This window comes from Sinocyclocheilus rhinocerous, unplaced genomic scaffold (assembly GCF_001515625.1).
Source record: "Sinocyclocheilus rhinocerous isolate Xijiao unplaced genomic scaffold, SAMN03320098_v1.1 scaffold1926, whole genome shotgun sequence".
Lineage (NCBI taxonomy): Eukaryota > Metazoa > Chordata > Actinopteri > Cypriniformes > Cyprinidae > Sinocyclocheilus > Sinocyclocheilus rhinocerous.
This window is the reverse complement of record NW_015638052.1, coordinates 81,806-104,523: the sequence shown is the minus strand read 5'-3', so window position 1 is coordinate 104,523 and position 22,718 is coordinate 81,806. Positions and strand designations below refer to the sequence as shown.

The following is a 22,718-nucleotide window of genomic DNA, read 5'->3' as shown; positions in this document are numbered from 1 at the left end:
GTTTCAACTAAATATTTATCAAGAGTTAGTTAAAAGTCAACACGCTCTGGTAAACGATACATAAAACACACCCAGCAGCAAGTTCAAAAGTATGAAAAATTATCATGATAATGATCAAACTTACATCAGTTTGCTGAGTTTACAATGTATATCCTGCAGTACAGCAGCAAGTTTGTTCAATCCTGACAGTCCTAGTTCATGTTCACTCAGATTCAGTTCTCTCAGGAGTAACAGGTTTTCACCCAGAACTCTATTCACATCCTGACAGGCTTCATCTGCAGCAGGACCCAAAAACCTGCAGAACAGATGATGAAGCACAATTCAATTCAACTAAACTTGGTGTAATAAAAATAGCATCTGATTCTGATGGAAAACAGTGAGAAATGGTTCATCTTGAATTCACCTTGACACAAAAGATTGCTTTAGTGAAATAATATTTGTATTAATAATTCAACAGAATGTCATTTATTTTGTATTATTTCATCATGTCTCACCTCAGTGTCTTCAATTGACAATTTGGATCCTGTAGTAAATCACTGAGCTGCTTCACTCCTGATGGTCCAGGATCATTTCCTGTGAGATCCAGCGCTATCAGGTGTGAAGGGTTTGATCTCAGAGCTGAAGCCAGAGCTTCATAACCTTCTTCAGTGATACTGCAGTCTGAAAGTCTACAGAAAGACAAAAACAACCAAGTAAAAAACAGATCAAAACATAACTTCATTACTATTAGCATTCCTCACACCAATTGGATATTTATATTTCCCAGCACCTCAAAAATGCAATCTGTTTGTCAATACTTTCTAAATCTTTCTACACAAACACGTTTTTCATTACTGTAAGTAACATTACTGACTTGTTCCTTGTTACACAATGCCAGTTTACAGACCAGTTGGAGCTTTAGCTGTACACTGATTCATATTTAAATTAACTAAATTCAGACCTGAGTATCTGTAGTTTGCATTGTGAATTTCTCAGCACACTGGAGATTTCTGTTACTCCTAAGTTTCCTAGTTGATTCTCGCTCAGATCCAGCTCTCTGAGGTTTGAATTAAATGCTGATGCCAGAGCAACACAACCGTCACCTGTAATACTGATGCAGTTCAACCTGTAGAAGAAAAAAAAAAATCTATATATACACAATTATGCAACTAATTTCTTTAGCTATTACTTTTATCCATATACAGTATATTTGATATAGTAATATTTTGCATTTCATGGTAAAATACTTAAGCCTAAACCATGCTTACAACCCTACACTGAACAAGCAGTTTGGAGAATGGTTGGAATGATACAGTTATAATAGTAATATTTACATCTTATTTCTTTATCTTCGAATGTTAAAGCCTCAAGCTTTTATTTTGGTGGAAAACTGCACAGTGACCTTTAAGTCTCTGCGTTTAGTTCACATTAGGACTACAAATCTGGTGAAATGCTGTAAACATCTGTCCACAAAAATGATGGAAATTCTGCAAATGTAAAATTAAGTGAACCTTCCAAATGCCCGTTATAAGCAGATTAATTAATGGGATACACTTTTAAAATACTTACTTCAGTTTTTCCAGTCTACACTGTACATTTTCAAACAGAGTCAACATAATCTTCATTCCTGAGTTTCCTAGTTTATTCTTACTCAGATTCAGCTCTTTCAGATTTAATGGATTTGAATTTAGAGCTGCAGCCAGAACACGACAACCTTCTTCTGTGATATCGCTGTTATTCAGACTGCAGATTTGAGAAAACAGATTTAGTTTCATCTTAATATTTCCCAGTATGTATTAGTTGACAGTTGAAAATTACTGGTGGGGATGATGATGATAAGCACATTACAAAAGTCCTATATGTTCTTTCAGTCAGCACTCTCTTATAAAAGATAGATAAAACACATCTAGCAGCAAGATTTTAAGTGTCACTAACAAATATTTTTAAAAAAACTTACATCAGTGTGTTGAGTTTACAGTGTTTATCCTGCAGTAGAGCAGCGATCTGATTCACTCGTGTGTCTCCTAGTTCATGTTCACTCAGATTCAGTTCTCTCAGGAGTAACGGGTTTTTACCCACAATTCCAGTCACATACTGACAGGCTTCATCTGCATCAGGTCCCAAAAACCTAAAGAGAGAAAGAAGCAGGATTCAATTCAGTTTTCTACTAAACTTGGTGAAAAATAGCATCTGATTCTGAAACTGTGTGAAAGGGTTTGTCTTATGACGCTTTTCCACTGCATGGTACGGCTCGGTACGGTTCACTTTTGGGGGGTTTTCCACTGGGTACAGTACCTGGTACCTGGTACTTTTTTAGTACCACCTCGGTTGAGGTTCCAAGTGAACCGTACCGTTACCAAAACGAGACGTGTAAACTCTGCTGATCACGGATTGGCCGGAAAGAATTGTCACTACCTGCGTCACTGAACTTGCGACACAAACACAACAGAACTGCTAGATTTAAATCAGCACAGCCAGCGAAGGATTGAACGCAAATGAAAAAGTTTTTCAGGAGTCGCGACAGTAGAGGCGGCGCAACTATAACAACATAGTGGTCCAGGGCCTCAGTAGTCGTACTGAGCCGTGCCGAGCCGAGTCGTACTACGCAGTGGAAAAGCACCATTAGATTTACTTTACTGCAACAAATTGTATTACACAAATGTTTTTATAAATAATTTACCTGCACATTATTTATTTTGTATTACTTTAACATATGAAGTATGGATGAGCCTGCATTTCATTTATATTGTATTACATCACATCTCACCTCAGTGTCTTTAGTGAATAGTTTGGATCCTGTAGTAAATGATTGAGCTGCTTCACTCCTGATGGTCCAGGATCATTTCCTGTGAGATCCAGCTCTATCAGGTGTGAAGGGTTTGATCTCAGAGCTGAAGCCAGAGCTTTATAACCTTCTTCAGTGATACTGCAGTCTGAAAGTCTACAGAAGAGGTTTTATTACAATCAAAAGTATTATATAATTAATGTTACTACAAAAAAGTTTAATATTAAAAAATGTCTACTGTATTTTGTTTATGGTCTTCTGGTCAGAGGAGAAAAACATGATTCATCATCTGACACAAGCATGTCTTTCCCTCTTCTTTGGTTTACTACAGTAATTTTTCTTTGATCAAAAAAAATAATTATTAAAACTCAAAAGACATAGTTATTGTTATTATTAAAATCAAACACTGGTTCACCCAAGTTTCTCCACTGTGCAGTTTGTATCTTCTAATCCGTTCTGGAGTTTCTTCACTCCTGAATCCTGCAGATTATTGTTGCTCATGTCAAGTTCTTTCAGACTGGAGTTTGATCTCAGGACTGTAGCAAGAACTGAACAGCTTTCCTCTGTTAGACCACAACCACGCAGCCTAACATTTTAAACAGGAGAGGGAGAATTTACAAACACAAAGTGCTCGATTCCAACATTCTGTGATTACTGAGAACTGTGTTTAGGTCACCTGATTTCTTTAACATAGATTAAATGTGCAATAAAAACTACATTAAAAATACTCACTGTAGTGTGTTGAGTTGACAGTGTTTATCCTGCAGTAGAGCAGTGATCTGATTCACTCGTGTGTCTCCTAGTTCATTTTCACTCAGATTCAGCTCTCTCAGGAGTAACGGGTTTTTACCCACAATTCCAGTCACGTACTGACAGGCTTCTTCTGCATCAGGACTCAAAAACCTGCAGAAGAGATGAAGTAGGATATAATTTAATTCCCAAATAAACTTGATGGGAAAAAAAACATCCAAATATGATGGACAGAAGTGTGAAATAGTTTTTCTTGAATTTACTTTAATGCAGCAGGTTTGTATTGGTGAAATAATATTTCTATAAATAATTCACCTGCATTTAATTTATTTTGTATTATTTCATCACGTCTCACCTCAGTGTCTTCAGATGACAGTCTGGATCCTGTAGTAAATCATTGAGCTGCTTCACTCCTGATTGTCCAGGATCATTTCCTGTGAGATCCAGCTCTATCAGGTGTGAAGGGTTTGATCTCAGAGCTGAAGCCAGAGCTTTATAACCTTCTTCAGTGATACTGCAGTCTGAGAGTCTAGAACAGGAATGAAAATGTAAAATTCAACTAATTAATCAGCTATTCTATAATTTACCTTAACTCTTTTAACACCGCCAGCGTTTTTGATCATTTTCACTAAAATTCCATTGTACCCAGAAATGTTGTTGTATGAATATCTGAACATGCAATACATCAAAATAAAGAACAGAGCCTCTAATTTTAAACAAAATTTTCTTTTTTTATCAACACTTTAATGTAGGTAAGTTTTGTAAAAAAAAAAAAAAGCATCATTTTGAGCAAAAAGCTGAAAAAAAAAACATGTTTTTATCAAAGACTGCATCTGGATCATATCAGTACGATGATCAAAGCATAGATTAAGCAGATTGCGTCCATCAGCACTCCAAAAGCTTTGACAGTCCTTTACAACTTCCTGGATTGACATTTTACTCTATAACATTAGGTAGTTTTGCTTTATATGCTGTTAACTGTTGATGATTGCATTATTTTTCATATGCATCTGCTTACACATGAGATCGCCCGTTTCTGCGTCTTCCTCGTCTGTGCTTTTGATCAGGAGATTCTGGTCTCATTCAAGAGATGTGTAATAGTGCCACCGAGCATATAACAGTGAAAACACGGAAAGACGTACAATCTCATATTTGGCGTGAAGCGTTTTCTCATGAAAGATTAGATAACTTGTCAGTGGTGGGGAAAGAGTTAACAATATTAATCCCCAAAGACATCTTCTACAATGAATTCTACCATGAAAAGTGAAAACTTATAGCCAAATATATATAACTTGAGTTGGGTATAACTTACTGTAATCTAATTACTTTTCCTGGTAACGCAGTTAGTTAAAGTAATGCGTTACATTTAAAATGTATGTAATTTGGTTACTTATGTCAATAAAATTACGTTACTTAAGTTACAAATGCAGTGTTAAAAATTATGAAGTAAAAATCATGTTTTGCGATTTTTGAACATCCTGCAAAGTTTTAAATCTGAAAGTGCACCGTGTATAAAGTTATTGTCTCTCAAAAGAAAGAGTAGACTCTGAATCATTGGAACGAGTCTATTTAAAACGAATCCCAAGCCATTTCATGTTGACGTCAACATGAAACATTAGCATATTGCCCACCCACTAGTTGGTCTTTTCGCGTTGGTCTGAATGAAAATGCAAATTCATTCTTTGCCACTAGGTGCCGATTTTGGAGTGGTAAAATAGCAGTTTCCCCGGTAACGCTATACACAAAGCAGAACTGTGCTCACAAACACTGCTTTATCGAGATTGAGGTCTCTGCAGAGCAAAAGAGGGCGTTTCTGAATTTGTGGGTGTTTTCAAACTGCAGGGTGTTTCTCAATCATTCAATCAAAATGATCCCCCTTACTTAACCCCACCCCTAAACCTACCGTCACTATGACGTCAGCCAATCAGGAAACATGGTCTAAAAACGCCCCGATCTGGTAACTCCCATTACTTTCCTGCAGAGACCTAAGGTGCGTTCGACTTGAACCATGGCTACAGATGGCGGCCAACAAGACCGCTTGCAGTCGGGGGCAGAGTTGAAAACGGACACGTCAAGCCGGACACTTTCTGCTTCCGGTAGTGAAGCTCACGCTGTGTTTGTGTACTCTATCACAGATGAAGTGAATAAAATGCAACGTACAGACATTTCAGAAACGTTTTCATGAGCAACAGAAACACTTTTTTTATACTGCTTAATACAGCGCCATCTGTTCAAGAATAAAGTTCAACGTAAATATATACTATTTAAATACTAATAAAGTGGAGGTATATTTGCTTTCATCAGTGTTTTATGATAAACGTGACTCAATATAACATTGCGACTACAGTAAAAAAGCTTTTACTGTTCTAAAAACACAGATTTGTGAGCAGTTTTGGATTTGAAGATGTTAGAAACACACGTCATTGTTGTCATGTGGCGAATTTGGCCAATCGTGAAACAGCTGTCCTGCAGTCACTCTGAAAAAGCTGCGCCAGCTGAGTCAGCCGGCTGCTCTCGAAACGCTATCACAGTACTTTGATGCCACATGTGACAGTGACAGTGACGTGGCGTTGGCGCCGGTTCAAGTCGGACTTTCTAACCGGCATGTTCAAAATTTCTAACCGGCATGCACTGCTTCAATTCAGCCACCGATCGGTCTGCGCAGTGCTGCATGAAGTCGAACACACCTCTATACTTGGCTTTATCAGGCATTACAGGCATGATGAAATGAAAATGAGACCAATCGAACCAATCATCGCAGATTAGCGTCAGGGGTTTGGAAAAATGAATCGTTGAGCGAATCGTTTTGGAGTCGTTGAGCAAGTATGGTAAAAATAAATGCATATTATAGACAATGAAAGTGTTTTTTTGACCTTGCATGCATGTCAACCTGTTGTTAGGGACTCCCAAAACCAAAATATGAGCGTTTCATTACCCATAATAGGGGCACCGGAGAATGTGAGCTAAAATGCAGATGAGTCCTACAACATTTAGATCCAATGAAAGGTCGTATTTCAATTCGTATGAATCATATTTCAAAATGTTGCACTCAACATATTTTAGTCTGGCATTATAGTTTGGGAAAAGTTCAACAAGTGAATGTATACAAGTTTATGTCACACAGTAACACTAATATAAGTAAAAATAAATGACTCATCAGAATGAGATCATCCGCTGCATTAAGCCGCATCGGCATCACAATTCAAGGCTAAAGCTGCATTCACACTAGTAGCGAATTTGTCGCTGCATGTCGCTAGAGGCTGGCAATGAGGTTGCTATAGTGGGCGTTCTCACTACTGGTTGCCTTGACAGCGAATCAGGCTTCTTGTCACTAAATACAAACATTTTGGAGGCAAAATACTAAATATAAATATAAATTAAATCCATATACATACAAACAAAAATTAATTGCGAAGGTTTATCTATGGCTGAGAGGAGAACGATCACATGAGCTCTACCGTCTTCTTTCCTATTGGCTGTCGCTCCCGAAAGTTGCTCTTCGTTTGCACAAAGTTGAAGTATTCTCAACTTTGTCGTGTCGCTGGACACGCCCTATCCGGTCTCCAACGGCCGCTGCCGCTCTTGTCGCCAACTCTCCATTAAAATGAATGGGATCGTGTCGCTTTGTCGCTTATAGTGTGAATGGGGCTTTATTCCTCACATCGCGTCTTCTTCCAAAAACGCAAAGTAGCCGAGATGAACTTGAATCTTTCTTTGTATACGGAGGTGATGTGGACATTTACATATTCGCGTGTCTCAAGCCTGGTTTCTCTTGGATGATTATCTTATTGCTCGTGATGTGCGTGGGCGTGATCACATTATATCTGAGCTCAGACAGAAAAGACTGTACCTCGCGTTGGTTTCATACAGATTATTTTATCAGAGAATATTTGTTTTCGACATGACTTACTTCATATACTGTATTTCTCATGTCATTTTCGTTCATTTTAGTGACTCGTTTCAGGAAGATATTCACGGAGACTGAGAACGCAGAAAGAAGAAAGTGAAGTGACGTCTGGCCAAGTATGGTGCCCCATACTCAGAATGTGTGCTCTGCATTTAACCAAGTGCACACACACAGCAGTGAACACACACCCGGAGCAGTGGGCAGCCATATTGCTGCAGCGCCCTGGGAGCAGTTGGGTGTCCGGTGCCTTGCTCAAGGGTCTCACCTCAGTCGTGGTATTGAAGGTGGAGAGAGCTCTGGTTTTTCACTCCCCCCACCGACAATTCCTGCTGGACCGGAGACTCGAGCCCACGACCTTTGGGGTACAAGTCCGACTCTCTATCCAATAGGCCACAATTGCCACCCCCAAATTTTGTTGATATTGGGAGTGTAGGCTATAAAAATAATACTTATGTATTTTTTTTCAGTCAATATTAAATTAATAAAAGAACTATGAGTTTCTCTTTGTAGTGTATTTTTTAGGTTTAATACCTTGAAAAGTAAAGTAAACTTGAAAGTAACTTGAAAGTAAAATAATTAGTAATCTGATTACTTTTTAAATGCAGTAATCAGTAATGTAATCAAAATACAACTTTAAAGAAGTAATTTGTAGCGAATTACTTTTTTTGATCAACTTACCCAACACTGTATATATGCAAACAAAAGGCCCAGAGACCTTAAAAATGTTAGGCATCAAATCACCCGATAATCTTACATTCACTTACAATGTTTCAATTATCTAAAACTCTATAGGTGTGAAACTCTTTCATCTGAATGATCCACAACATACAAGTAACTCTACATCAGAATAGTTGAAAAACAAAATGTAAGTTTTGGAATGGCCTAATTAAAGTCCACACTTATGGTGTGGAAGGACCAGGAACATACAATTTTTTTGCTTGAGCTAAAACAGTTAAGCCTTCCTTTCTGTGGTGGATTAACCAGCTCAAAATTAATAAATGTATCTGAATTCTGCCTCATTCCTAGAGCTGCATCTAATGGTTGCTTAAATATATAAATGTAAAAAACAAAAGCAAAATAGAAATGTTAACTTGGAAGAATGTCTATATAAAAAGGGTCTATATCTATAAGGTCTTCTACATCCAATTACATATTGGATATATATATATATATATATATATATGTGTGTGTGTGTGTGTGTGATTTAGATGGTAGTAATGATAAAAGTTACCTAGTTGCTTTTAGTGTATATTAGGAAATTTGTTTTTCAACACCTTGATAATCTTTTTCAACACCTTGATGTTAGTAAAACAAAAGGAGATTTAAATTAATCATTTTGCATAATGCCCATATTTTTTTTAACAAGGGAGATAGTAAACTGTGAAATTCATCATTTGTCTATTAATGTACATTTGGAAAAGAATATGTAAAACAAAATCATAATCTTTAGGTTTGGTTGAGATCAGTTTTTTGTTGGTTATCACACAACTTACCTCAGTATCTCCAGTTCACACTTTACGTTCTCCAGTCCAGTGCAGAGCAGCTTCACTCCTGAATCCTGCAGATTATTATTGTTCATGTTCAGTTCTTTCAGATTGGAGTCTAAACCAAGAACTGTAGCCAGAGCTGAACAGCTTATGTCTGTTAAGTCACAATCATTCAGGCTACAAGGAAAACAAGTCACATTAGATTGAATACATACAGTAAAATACAGTAAAATGCATGAGCTAAATACAAATATTAAATGTATTATCCATCTATTACTCTTACGATCATTAAAAATATTGTAAGATTGGTGGGCTAGACTGACATTGCAACTACAAAATCATTAGTATTTTTGATTAAGTGACAAATTTGCTACATAAACCAAACAAGAATACCATTTTAAGGTTTATAGCTTTATTGAGAATGAGTTTTATATTTGAAAGCACTCCATTGTCTTTTGAGGTGGAGAATATAGAGGTTAATTATTAGAACACTGAGAAGTTCGAATTATCATTCAAACAAAAGAAGACTTAAATTAGGAAGTTGCAGTTAGCAATAACTTCATATTTGAGTGAAAATAACAATGGAACGATGTGTTTATAATAAATGTTATGTTCTTCTGCTGCTAACAACAAAACTGCTAAATAACCAAATTGTATTAAATGACTTACAGAGCTATTTTGGAGTTTTTGATGACTGCTGATAATCTAATGAGACACTCGTCTGATTTCTTGAATTTCTGAAGCTCAAACTCCTCCAGCTGTAAACTTGAAAGTAACTTGAAAGTAAAATAATTAGTAATCTGATTACTTTTTAAATGCAGTAATCAGTAATGTAATCAAAATACAACTTTAAAGAAGTAATTTGTAGCGAATTACTTTTTTTGATCAACTTACCCAACACTGTATATATGCAAACAAAAGGCCCAGAGACCTTAAAAATGTTAGGCATCAAATCACCCGATAATCTTACATTCACTTACAATGTTTCAATTATCTAAAACTCTATAGGTGTGAAACTCTTTCATCTGAATGATCCACAACATACAAGTAACTCTACATCAGAATAGTTGAAAAACAAAATGTAAGTTTTGGAATGGCCTAATTAAAGTCCACACTTATGGTGTGGAAGGACCAGGAACATACAATTTTTTTGCTTGAGCTAAAACAGTTAAGCCTTCCTTTCTGTGGTGGATTAACCAGCTCAAAATTAATAAATGTATCTGAATTCTGCCTCATTCCTAGAGCTGCATCTAATGGTTGCTTAAATATATAAATGTAAAAAACAAAAGCAAAATAGAAATGTTAACTTGGAAGAATGTCTATATAAAAAGGGTCTATATCTATAAGGTCTTCTACATCCAATTACATATTGGATATATATATATATATATATATATATGTGTGTGTGTGTGTGTGTGATTTAGATGGTAGTAATGATAAAAGTTACCTAGTTGCTTTTAGTGTATATTAGGAAATTTGTTTTTCAACACCTTGATAATCTTTTTCAACACCTTGATGTTAGTAAAACAAAAGGAGATTTAAATTAATCATTTTGCATAATGCCCATATTTTTTTTAACAAGGGAGATAGTAAACTGTGAAATTCATCATTTGTCTATTAATGTACATTTGGAAAAGAATATGTAAAACAAAATCATAATCTTTAGGTTTGGTTGAGATCAGTTTTTTGTTGGTTATCACACAACTTACCTCAGTATCTCCAGTTCACACTTTACGTTCTCCAGTCCAGTGCAGAGCAGCTTCACTCCTGAATCCTGCAGATTATTATTGTTCATGTTCAGTTCTTTCAGATTGGAGTCTAAACCAAGAACTGTAGCCAGAGCTGAACAGCTTATGTCTGTTAAGTCACAATCATTCAGGCTACAAGGAAAACAAGTCACATTAGATTGAATACATACAGTAAAATACAGTAAAATGCATGAGCTAAATACAAATATTAAATGTATTATCCATCTATTACTCTTACGATCATTAAAAATATTGTAAGATTGGTGGGCTAGACTGACATTGCAACTACAAAATCATTAGTATTTTTGATTAAGTGACAAATTTGCTACATAAACCAAACAAGAATACCATTTTAAGGTTTATAGCTTTATTGAGAATGAGTTTTATATTTGAAAGCACTCCATTGTCTTTTGAGGTGGAGAATATAGAGGTTAATTATTAGAACACTGAGAAGTTCGAATTATCATTCAAACAAAAGAAGACTTAAATTAGGAAGTTGCAGTTAGCAATAACTTCATATTTGAGTGAAAATAACAATGGAACGATGTGTTTATAATAAATGTTATGTTCTTCTGCTGCTAACAACAAAACTGCTAAATAACCAAATTGTATTAAATGACTTACAGAGCTATTTTGGAGTTTTTGATGACTGCTGATAATCTAATGAGACACTCGTCTGATTTCTTGAATTTCTGAAGCTCAAACTCCTCCAGCTCTTCCTTTGATGTCAACAACACAAAGGCCATTGCAGACCACTGGGCAGGAGAAAGCTCAGCAGATGAGAGACTTCCTTTGTTAAGGTGGGTCTGAATATCTTTCACCAGAGTTTGATCATTCAGTTCATTCAGACAGTAGAACAAATTGATGGATCTCTCTGGTGACAGATTAGCTTCAAATTTCTGCTTGATGTAGTGAACTATTTCCTTTTTGCTTTGGTCATTGTCGTCTTGCTGGGTCAACAGACCTTGTAAGAGTAGTCGATTGGACTGGATTGACAGGCCAAGAAGAAAGCGAAGGAAAAGGTCCAGGTGTCCATTGTCACTCTCAAGCGCTTTGTCAACTACAGTCTTGAGCAAATCAGTCAAGGTTTCATTTTTGTTTTCCTGTTCTGTAGAGTCATGAACAAACACACTTTTCTTGTTGATGTCTTGAAACAGATGTGCATAAAGGGCTGCAATGAACTCTTGAATGCTCAAGTGAACAAAGCAGTACATGGTACCAAGAATGATCCCTGTTTCCTCCTTAAAGATCTGGGTACACATGCCTGAATACACTGATGCTTTATAGACATCAATACCACAGGCTTCCAGATCTGATTCATAGAAGATTACATTGTTTCTTTCCAGTTGTTGAAATGCCAGTTTTCCCAGTGAAAGTATAGCATCTTTATCCCAGGAAACATCTGGTGCGTATTCTCCATCATACTTTCGACGGCTCTGCTGGATCTGAAAGCGGAGAAAGTGTGTGTACATTTGTGTCAGAGTCTTAGGAGTGTCTTCAGTATTTGATTCCTGCTGTGTTTTGGAGGCGTCATCAGCCTGACTGTTTTTCAGATCATTATTTGTTTTCATTCCCCAGATTTCCCTTGATGAGGTTTGTGAGGAGAACATCCAGAGAGGCTGGTGATGATACATCAGACCATGTCTCATTACCCTCAAAGTTTAGAGGAAGACGAAATTCATCCAATCCATCAAGAATGAACAGGACTTTGTACATATTCCTCTTGGCAAGGTTCAGTCCTTTTGTCTCTGGGAAAAACTGAGTTATAAGGTCCATCAAACTTTGTTTTTCTTTATCCTGTAAGTTCATCTCTCTGAATGGAAGAGGAAATATGAAGCTGATATCTTGATTTTCTTTTCCTTCAGCCCAATCCAGAACAAACTTCTGCACAGAGACTGATTTTCCGATGCCAGCAACTCCTTTTGTCAGCACAGTTTTGATCTTCTTGTCTTTTCCAGGTTGAAATAAATTTGTGCATTCAACCTGTATCTCTTGTGATTCATGACGCCTGGAAGTAACTTCAATCTGTCTTATCTCATGTTCAGTATTGACCTGTTCACTACAACCCTGAGTGATATAGAGATCTGTGTAGATGTTATTCAGAAGCGTAGCATCACCTTGCTTAGCAATTCCTTCAAACACACACTGATACTTTTTCTTTAGGTTTGATTTAAGATGCATGAAGACCAGCTTATCTAAACACAGGAACAAAAAATATATTTTCATTAAAATCTTATACATTTATAAGTGACAATCTGTCATGTTCATAAGACTCTTACCTTCTAGAGTATCAGCAGCTTCATCTTGCTTCATCTCTCTCAGGAAGTAGAGTGTGAGATCAAGAGCTGCTTCTTTGATCCTGCACATGTCATCTTTATCTCTCACAAAGTATTGTGTGTTTTCCTTTTTTAATATTTTCTTAAACTTTTCCAGCTCGTACTTAAAAATTTTTATTATTTTGTTCTCAAGATCCTAACAATAAGCAAGAAAAAAGGTGTAGAACAAAAATTAACCAAATTGTATGTTCACATATCAAAAATGCTTAAAATATAAATAATTTACATATAGAACAAAAGTCCAAATGTAATCTAGAAGAAATGTATTCTATTACCTGGAATATGCTGTGGAGATTTTCTCTGAACTTCTTGTGGAAGTGGCACTTCTGAACCTTTGTGTCTGATTTCTCATGTTGAACCCTGTCAGGAAAATAAGGCTGGCCACTGATCATGTTAAACAAAGTAAAGAATAATCAGAATTACCAATAGGGTTTAATTTCTGGAAGTACTTAAGGAAATTTTTTTTTTAACTAAACATTTAGGTACACGTTCACTTTCAACCTTTTTGCCAATTGGGTATAAATATAAGTTACAAATAAAATTGGGTACGAATATAAGTTCTTATTTTCTAACAAACTGACAAAATGATTCATACTTTCATATATATTATACAATGTAAATACATGTATGTGCACTGTAAGTGCATTGTATTAAATTATTAATTTAAATGTAAGTACACAGTAGTTAAAGACACTTACAGAAATATAAAGTGTAGGTTTACATTTTCTGATCCAGGTAGGCTACAGGTTACTAGTGTATAGGCATAATCATTTAAAGATATTTATATAGTATTTTATAGTTAACTGATGGGTCATGCTTTGTTTTTATACATATTTTTGTGATGTTTTATTCTTAAATATCATCTCACATATTTGCATATTTACAAAAGCCATAATTAGCATGGAATTGTGCATGAGTCCAACACAAATTTCGCTTTGTAAGTGTATTTCATTCATTCACCTGACTGAAATGTCACTGTCTAATGTAATAGTAACATAGACCTTAGTAGTATTTTAAATAATGTTATGTAAAGCCTGTAAATATCTATTACACATACTTTTTGCTATCTCTGGTGAAACCCAAAGTGTCCATGCACACACTCACTAGATTGGAAATCCAGCATGGACACCATAAACAACAAGCCAATTGTTAAATTGGAATGAAGCTCCAGACCAAGTTCCCTAGAGTGAAGCAGCTTGCCAGACATTTCGTATTGTGTTTTATTGTTTTATTTAGTCACGTTCTCTCATATACACCAGAGTAGAGAAATTAGCCAGTGTAGTGCTATAATGCAAACACATGAAATACCTTTTGGTCGGTGATGTTTTTTTTCTCACTGAATGTCGGTGGTTCTTTTCTTGACTAACATAATGCTATAATGTAATACCTTTTGGTAGATGAGTTTTTTTTCTCACTGAAGTCTGGTGGCACACCTCCTTTTGAACTGTCACTCTTCACAGACACAGAGCTGGACACCTGTGAGCCTGATCTTACACTAATGACACAAAGAACAGAGAGACGACTCGTGTCTGATGGCTGCACACACTCTCATTCTCTCGTCCTCCACAGAAATAGTTTTTTACTAAGGAAAATGGAAAGCAGCAATGTCCCTGCAACAAAGCTGTTACTTCAATTAAATTACATGTTTATCCAGTTTCTAACTTCTGTTAATTAATGTCTGATTTAAAAACATTGATTTTGTTCAACTCATTACTTCGGAATAATTTGCTTCAGTATACAGATACCCACTGCTAAGGTTTAGTTTGACCGTGTCAATAAATTAACTGTTCTGAATTGGGAAAGTCTCACAAGATTCACTGTGTTTGACTGCATCTGCCTTCATTTTCACTACTCAAAATAATTGGTGCTGAAAAAAAGTTCTGCTTGAATAATTTCTGGTAGAAATCTTGCCCCCAAAACCTGATGGTTTTCTCCAGCACGATTTGAGATTATACAAAAAAGCGTCTTCAGCTTCAGTTGACGACAAAAATCTGATTTACTGTACAAATAGTCACATGTCTTTTATTTAGTCACGTTCTATCATATACACCACAGTTGAGAAATTGGCTAATGCAATGGTATAATGAAAAACACATGAAATACCTTTTGGTCGGTGATGTTTTCTCACTGAAGTTTAGTCCACTTTTTTTTGAATGGTCACTCTTCACAGACACAGAGCTGGACACATGTGAGCCTGATCTTACACTTATAACACAAAGAACAGAGAAAAAAATGCTTTACTACAGAAAGTTGTCATGTCTGATATCCGCACATGCTCTCGCTATCTTGTCCTCTACAGAAATGTGTGTTTGCAACCGCAGTTAAGTTTGCGAATTCAGAATTATTTTGGCTATAAATCCGCAGTGCACTGTCATAGACATTCACAGTGCCGTTTTGGTCAGTTAACCTCTTGAGCTTCAGAGGAAGAAAGATCTGATCTACAATTAGTCACATGATCATTGTCAACCATATTTGATTGACCTAGAAATAGTGCAGAATTTCTTCTTAATTTTTGATCATAACATTTGTTCAAAAAATTTTCCTGACAAAGAAAATCCAGCTTACGGTTTGAAACCCAGATTTCAGATTCTCCACTGTTCCACTGCCTACTGAACAGCTAGAAAAAATATATAGTCTTTGCTAACCTACCTTTGACAAGCTACTAATGTTGGAGAAACTAACAAAATACCTTTTTGTAGATGATGGTTTTTTCTCACTGAAGTCTGGTGGCCTAAAATCTTTTGAATGGTCACTCTTCACAGACACAGAGCTGGACACACATGAGCCTGATCTTACACTAATGACACAAAGAACAGAGAGAGAAACATTTTACAACAAGAGTTTCATCAATCTCATATGAAGACATTTGATGTTGCAAATAGGAATTAAATACATTTGACCTTCAACAATAACTGTGTCTTATTCTCATCTTAACCATAGGAAGAGAAATTTAACAAAAGTATGTAATGTTTTGGACACATTCCTTAACTTTTTCTGTGTTTGATATTTGATTCAATGGAAATCAAAATAAAAATCTTGTCACTCCACAAAGATTCAGTGGGATGGGATCAACATGTTTGCTCACACTTTCTGAATTCCAGTTGGTTTGGGATGCTGTCATTAAACCGGCATAATTTCAACTTCTCCGCTGCCAACCAAGTTTCCCAGCAGCATATAAAAGCATGTTGAAATAAAAGAGAGAGGATCCTTGCTCCCCTGCTTGTTTGCCTTGTGTTGTGTTTTTGTATTGTTCTTTGAGCTAGTATCGTTTGTTTGGTGACAGTTTTAATCCCTACCACTTTTAGTTTACCATCTCACTTTGTTATTATTTTGCTATTTTTTTCCATTTTGTTCCCCCCCCCCTTCCTTTTTGTCGTTTGCTTTGTCCATAGGAAACGCAGATAGGTGAGAAGTCACGTGACTTACATAGTGCAATATATAGGTAACTCGACACCCCGGGTAAGAAAGTGAATGCCACTCTTTGTAAGTTTTGTTTGCTAGTTGGATTTGGGAAGTTTAGGGTTCTTGGCGCTGAAGAATTGCTTTATTTTTATCTGTCTGTTAATTTGGTTAGAAGTTGAATTATGAGTTAGATCTGATTTTTCTGTTTTCTGTTTCTGTTTCGTTCATTTATTTTCTTTGGCGTCACTTGCATCCCTTTTTCTCTTGTGCATTACTTTGTTATCTTGCCACCAACATTACTCCAAATTTTATCATCCCCCTCGGTCCGTTAGATCACACCAGTTGCACTGCCCAAAGGACGGCCCTGCCCCAGATGCACCAATTTGATCGCTTGTTATTGTTTGTTTTGCCACAATATAAACTGCCTTTCCGTCATGAAGGAAAAAACACCCATGCATTCCTCAACTGGACTCTAAACAAGGGATTTTCCTACAAACCATATTCTTAAGTGTTTGTCTCTTCTAAACTGACTTAATAGACACAAACTAAACTCAGTTTCAAGCCCTCCTCCCCCCCTTATCCACATCTTCATATTTGAAGAGGTTAAGCCCTCAAAAATGTTTTTTATTTATTTATTATTATCTATCTGCAGCCATATTAGAAGAACAACTCTAGGACTGGCTCTAAAGTCTTACCTCTGTTTCTCCGGGAGACTCATCTCAGATGGAGAGTCCGTTTACTTCAGATCACTTCAGAACATCCTCACAACGCAGGCCTCTATATGTTTATTACTATGCAGAGATAAAACAGTGTTAAAATACTGAGAAGGGGGAAAAACAGTACACATATATAGTTTTCTAATAGCAGTGGTGGACGAAGTACACAAATCAAGTACTTCAGTAAAAGTACAGATCCGTATAATAAAATATTACTCCAGTAAAACTACTCAGTTTTCAATTTTACTCGAGTGAAAGTACAAAAGTACTTGATTTTTTATGTACTTAAGTAAAAAGTACCGTGAGTTGTTGACTCGAGAACAGCTGCAATCGGATCATTCTAATTCGTGAATGAATCGTTTGGTGCGATTTGCGAACCGATTTAATGGGTTCATTGAAAAGAATCAGTTCGTTCTTGAATCAGACACCGCTTCTGCGTCTCGGAGCACGTGATATATTATAAGGAGTAACGATAAGTTTTATGAAATGTAGTGAAGTAAAAAGTATGATCTTATGCTTTAGAATGTAGTGAAGTAAAAGTAAAAGTTACTCAAAATAAAACTACTCCAGTAAAGTACAAATACTTGAAAAATAAGTACAGTAACGAAGTAAAACTATTTCGTTACTGCCCACCACTGTCTAATAGACACAACTTATTCAGTTTCTTTTTTAATGAAATTCTTGTATCAGTCCTTTTCACTTTGACCATTATTTCACAATTTACTTAACTTCAAATTATCTCACAATAACGTTTTTTTCCCCAGTAATTATGATGTAAGTACTCATAATTTGTAACAAAAATATGCTATTTAGTCATACAACTGATTCGTTGCGATTTTTCGTTAACAAATCAAAAATACAGAAACAGAACCTTAAGAAGTTTAATAGAACATATTCGCTGGGGTTTATTGACTCCTCTAACCGAAAGACTTGGGTAAAGTTGGTTTTATATTCGTACATTCAAACTTCTCCGCGTTCAAGAACTTTCTAATTATATGTGCAATAAAGTTTGCCAATTCTAATCAGCGACATGATATTGAAAACCACGATACTGACCAACGATTCTCAATTAACCTACTACATTTTTCACAATCGATAAACAAAAAGTATTGTTTAATGGCATACTTACTTGCGAACGTCCAAGTGTGTCCAGAATGTCTAACGTAGTGTGGCAAACAAGTTAGGGACCGTCTAAAAAGTAGTAATTTTTTTTCATTGTGTACAAACAGACAACTACATTTTAGCCAACTACAGATGTACCAGCAAATATCAAACATTATATGTTCTAATGCTAAAGATTTTCCCTTAGCAACAATAAAAATTGCATTATAATGATGGTGTTTGAAAAGATGTTTGGAAATGAAAAAGAATAGCAAGTACATGAACTGTAATTTGGTAACAATCCAGACAGGTGGAGAATCACGTGTGATCTCCTGAACATAGTTAATGCTTAATTTTTAAAACTGCTTTTATTTATTTATTAATTTGCCTCAAAATGAACAAGTACGGTACCGGGAGGGTTCGGTTCACTTCGTTTTGTCGTGGCCACGATCATATTAACTCGTGGGAACGTGATATGTCGTAGCCACGAGATCATTTTGTCGAGGTAATGACATCCTTATATCGTGGCCTGTTGAGGGAACGACATATTTTTCTCGTGGCCATTAGTTCAATGCATAAATAAACCTGCATTACCATAGCAACCTGGGATTATCAGAGATTGAGTTATTAATATTTTATTTTGAATAAAGAAATTATATTATTATTAGAAATTATTACATTATTAAATTATTAAATTAACCATAGGCCTAGGCTACCGGACTGTACGTGCAATGTAGCCTAGACAGCAATCAATTGAAGTTTATCATGAATAAATGTTACATAAAGTACTTAAACATTTTTATTGGAAGTGCAGTTTAAAGGTTGAATTTAACATACATTTCATTTTCTATAATTATAAATATCATTATGTTTCGTTGAGGAATGAATCATTTGCATAGTTTCATTTGTAAATGAAAAAACAATGCTCATTTATCATCACATACGGAAGTAAATAATCATAAAGTCAAAACTTCATTGGCATATTTGTCAGGCATTTACAGCATTTGCAAAATATATGGTAGCATATTAATAATACTAGCCTAATTATACAGAATGTTAATTAGGTAAAGAGATACACGAATTGAAAGGGGAAATAAGCATATATAACATAAAATATAGCCCTAACCATTTAATATTATATTATTATAATATTATTATAGTTATAATAATAACAACAACAACAATAATATACAAATATTAAATAAAAAGACACGATCACCAAATGAGAAGAGAAATGTTCCCAAATACAACAAATGGATGTCGTTCCCTCAACTTAGGATCTGGATGCCACGACTTCACATTGTGTGGCCAGGACATAAGGATGTAATTTCCTGGACAAAATGATCTCATGGCCATACATTTTATCATGTTCCCAAGAGTTAATATGCTGTGGCCACGACAAAACTAACCGAACATGTCCCTTCCCTGTCATCGCAAACAAGAACTGTGACGCAGACAGCAGTGTTATTCACGATACTATCAGCACACACGAGACCACAGATCCAGACACTGTTTTTATTATTGCTGGGGACTTTAATCAGTGTAAACTGCATTCAGTTCTACCAGAATTTCATCAGCACGTCAACATTCCTACTCAGGGTTCCCACTCTTTCATGAACACCAGATTCAAGGACTTTCAAGGACTTTTTAAAGCACCATTTATTTTATATCAAGCACCTATCAAATTCACACCCCAGTATATGTAGTGTCATGAAAGACCTTGCAGTACTTAACATTTCACTTACACTTAACATTTACATTAAACATTTCAGAGTAATAATGTTTTGAATGTGTAGGTTTCATAAATTTAGACCGTTTTGAGCAGTTGTGTTCAAAGGAATTTAATGAAATCCATTGAAGTCAGTACTGGTAATAAAATTCAATTTCTAAAATATTGATAAAATATGCATCAAACTGATTTTTGCTGTAGTTCTTGTACAAGATTTAAATTTGAAAGAATTTCTCAATTTTAAAATTAATAAAAAGTGGTAAAATGTTGTAATAACATGGTAACACCTGTTAACATTAAACATGTGCACATTCACTCAAAAGATACGTTACTAATTAATAAATAAACTCAAGTCAAAATAATTTTGTAAATTACTTTTTATTGTAAATCCCATTTTTTCATCTTTGACCTAGAGGAATGCAGCTGCTCAAAACGTCAAAGATGAAAAAATGGGATTTACAAAGTAATTTACACAATTATTTTGACTTGAGTTTCCAGCCTTCATGTACAATTATATATCACTTCTAAATGATTAAATACAAAAATAATAGTAGTTATTAAGATTGATGTGGTTTGGAATTGGTAAAATGTGCTTGGAAAAAAATATGATCAGAATATCAACGTGCCTAATAAATATGCACTCACAGTAAGATGTGCTCCCTTTACACAGAGTGCGCATGATCGCGAAATCGAAAGTGAAAGTGAACAGCGAGCGCTCATTCAAATGCGATTTCAATACCCCGCATAGTGATAGTGGCTTCCTGATGTGTGAAAATAATATACAATATTAGAATGTTTGCGGGAGCGGGACACACACGTTGCGGGACTGTGGTCAGAAATTCAGCGGGAAAAATTTTTCCTCAGCCAACCCCCATTCCACAGCCATACCTGTCACAAACACAGTTTAAAAGCAAAGTTTTTTCTTCTTCTTGTAATTAGGAGCACCTTCTGATCAATAATAAAAAAATATTAATGCTGTTCAGTTGCTTTGACACAATCTGTATTGTTAAAAGCGCTATATAAATAAAGGTGACTTGACTTGACTGATCCTGGGAGAGTAACGTTAGACTACAATGCCGGCAGTTTCTGACTCACGTAAGTACGTTTTCATTTAAAGGATTTGTTTGATTCAAACGCGAGTTTTGGGCAGTGTAGAGTAGCACTTGTTGTTTGTCATTTCTCCGATCACAAATGCAGACAGAGTTTTATGTTTACGCGGCGCGATGCATTTTGAACTTTAAACCGCATAAACACATTGCATTACACCAAATACACAAAATAATGTTCTTTTTAGCAGCATCATATGACCCTTTAAATCCCTGCATAAACAAAATTTATTTCAAATTTAATTCAAGCACTTTCAAGGACCAAGTTTTCTACTTTCCAGGCCTTGAATCCATATGTCTGAAAATTCAAGTACTTTCAAGAAGCGTGGGAACCCTGCCTACTAGAGAACAGAACACACTGGATCATGTATATACAAAGTTAAAGGGCACTTACAAATCAAAGTCCACTTTTTTTTATACCCAACTTAAAAACAGAAGCGGAAACAGTGTGCTCTAGAAATTAAAACCATCAGAGTGTGGTCTAAGACAACCGAACAAACACTGAAAGATTGTTTTGCATGTAGTGGGATGTATTCAGAACATCAGCAATAACAACAGGACTCCACAGTCAATACTGATGAATATGCATCAACTGTTACAGCGTATATCAGCACATGCATAGACAATATCATACCACAAAAGACCATTTGCACATTTTACGTGCTTGCTCAGCATTTCAATCTGGGGACTCTGAAGCCTTCAAAAAGTCAAGATATGATGTTCACCAAAGCATTAAATCTGCCAAAGCATCCTACAGTCAGATGTTGCACATGACTCCAGGAAAATGTGGCAAGGCCTAACACACATCACAGACTACAAAGACCGGTCATCTGCAAATAGCTCTGCCCGATGAGCTCAACCTCTTTTCTGCACGTTTGACATAGTTGAACAGCTATGCCAGACTGCTTTTCCTTAATTACAGTTTGGAATTCAACACTATCATCTTCTCAAAACTCATAAACAAGCTGTATAGCCTGGACCTGCCTTCTGCGCTGTGTAACTGGATACTGAGCTTCCTCACCAGTACACCTCAACATTCCCACCTCAGAAAACACTCCTCCAGCACCATCATGAACACAGGCACTCCTCAGGTCTGTGCACTCAGCCCGATGCTGTAGACACATGACTGTGTTACTACCCATCCCAACAACGCCATCATAAAATTTGCAGATGACACCACAGTCATTGGTCTTATTGCATACAATGATGAGAAAGCGCATACCGGAAAGAAGTGTCTGAACTGGTCACATGATGTGAGGCTAACAATCTCACACTGAACATCAGCAAGACCAAGGAGATGGTTGTGGACATGAGGAGGAGTGAGCGTGTCTGTCAGCCTCTACTGATCAGAGATACTGAGGCTGAGAGAGTGGGCAGATATAAGTTCCTTGGTCTACACATCTGTGAGGACCTCAAGTGGACAGAGAACACAATTCAAACTAGTAATGAAGGCCAATCAAAGAATGTACTTCCTGAGGAGACTAAGGAAGTTTGGCATGTCATCACAAATACTCCATAACTTCTACAGATGCATTGTGGAGAGTGTGCTAACTTGCTGCCTTGCTGTGTGGTTCGGCAACAGCACAACACATGACAGAAACGCACTACAGAGGGTGATAAAGCTGGCCTGCGAAGTCACAGGGACAGATCTCCCCTCACTGCAGGACATCTA

At 36.1% G+C, this 22,718-nt stretch overlaps 1 protein-coding gene and 1 long non-coding RNA gene across 2 annotated transcripts in view; one reads left to right on the top strand and one right to left on the bottom strand.

The window, feature by feature from the left end:
• LOC107749583 (protein NLRC5-like) overlaps positions 1–22,718 on the bottom strand; it is a 92,171-nt gene that overhangs the window by 20,359 nt on the left and 49,094 nt on the right. The window contains exons 18-20 of the mRNA XM_016564754.1: positions 3,180–3,350; positions 2,747–2,920; positions 125–295 (exon numbers count right to left, since the gene is read on the bottom strand). Of these exons, the coding sequence (XP_016420240.1) occupies positions 125–295; positions 2,747–2,920; positions 3,180–3,350 (516 nt within the window). The remainder of the gene's footprint in view (positions 1–124; positions 296–2,746; positions 2,921–3,179; positions 3,351–22,718) is intronic.
• Positions 1–22,718, top strand: part of LOC107749586 (uncharacterized) — a 93,629-nt gene that overhangs the window by 47,525 nt on the left and 23,386 nt on the right. The window lies entirely within an intron of this gene.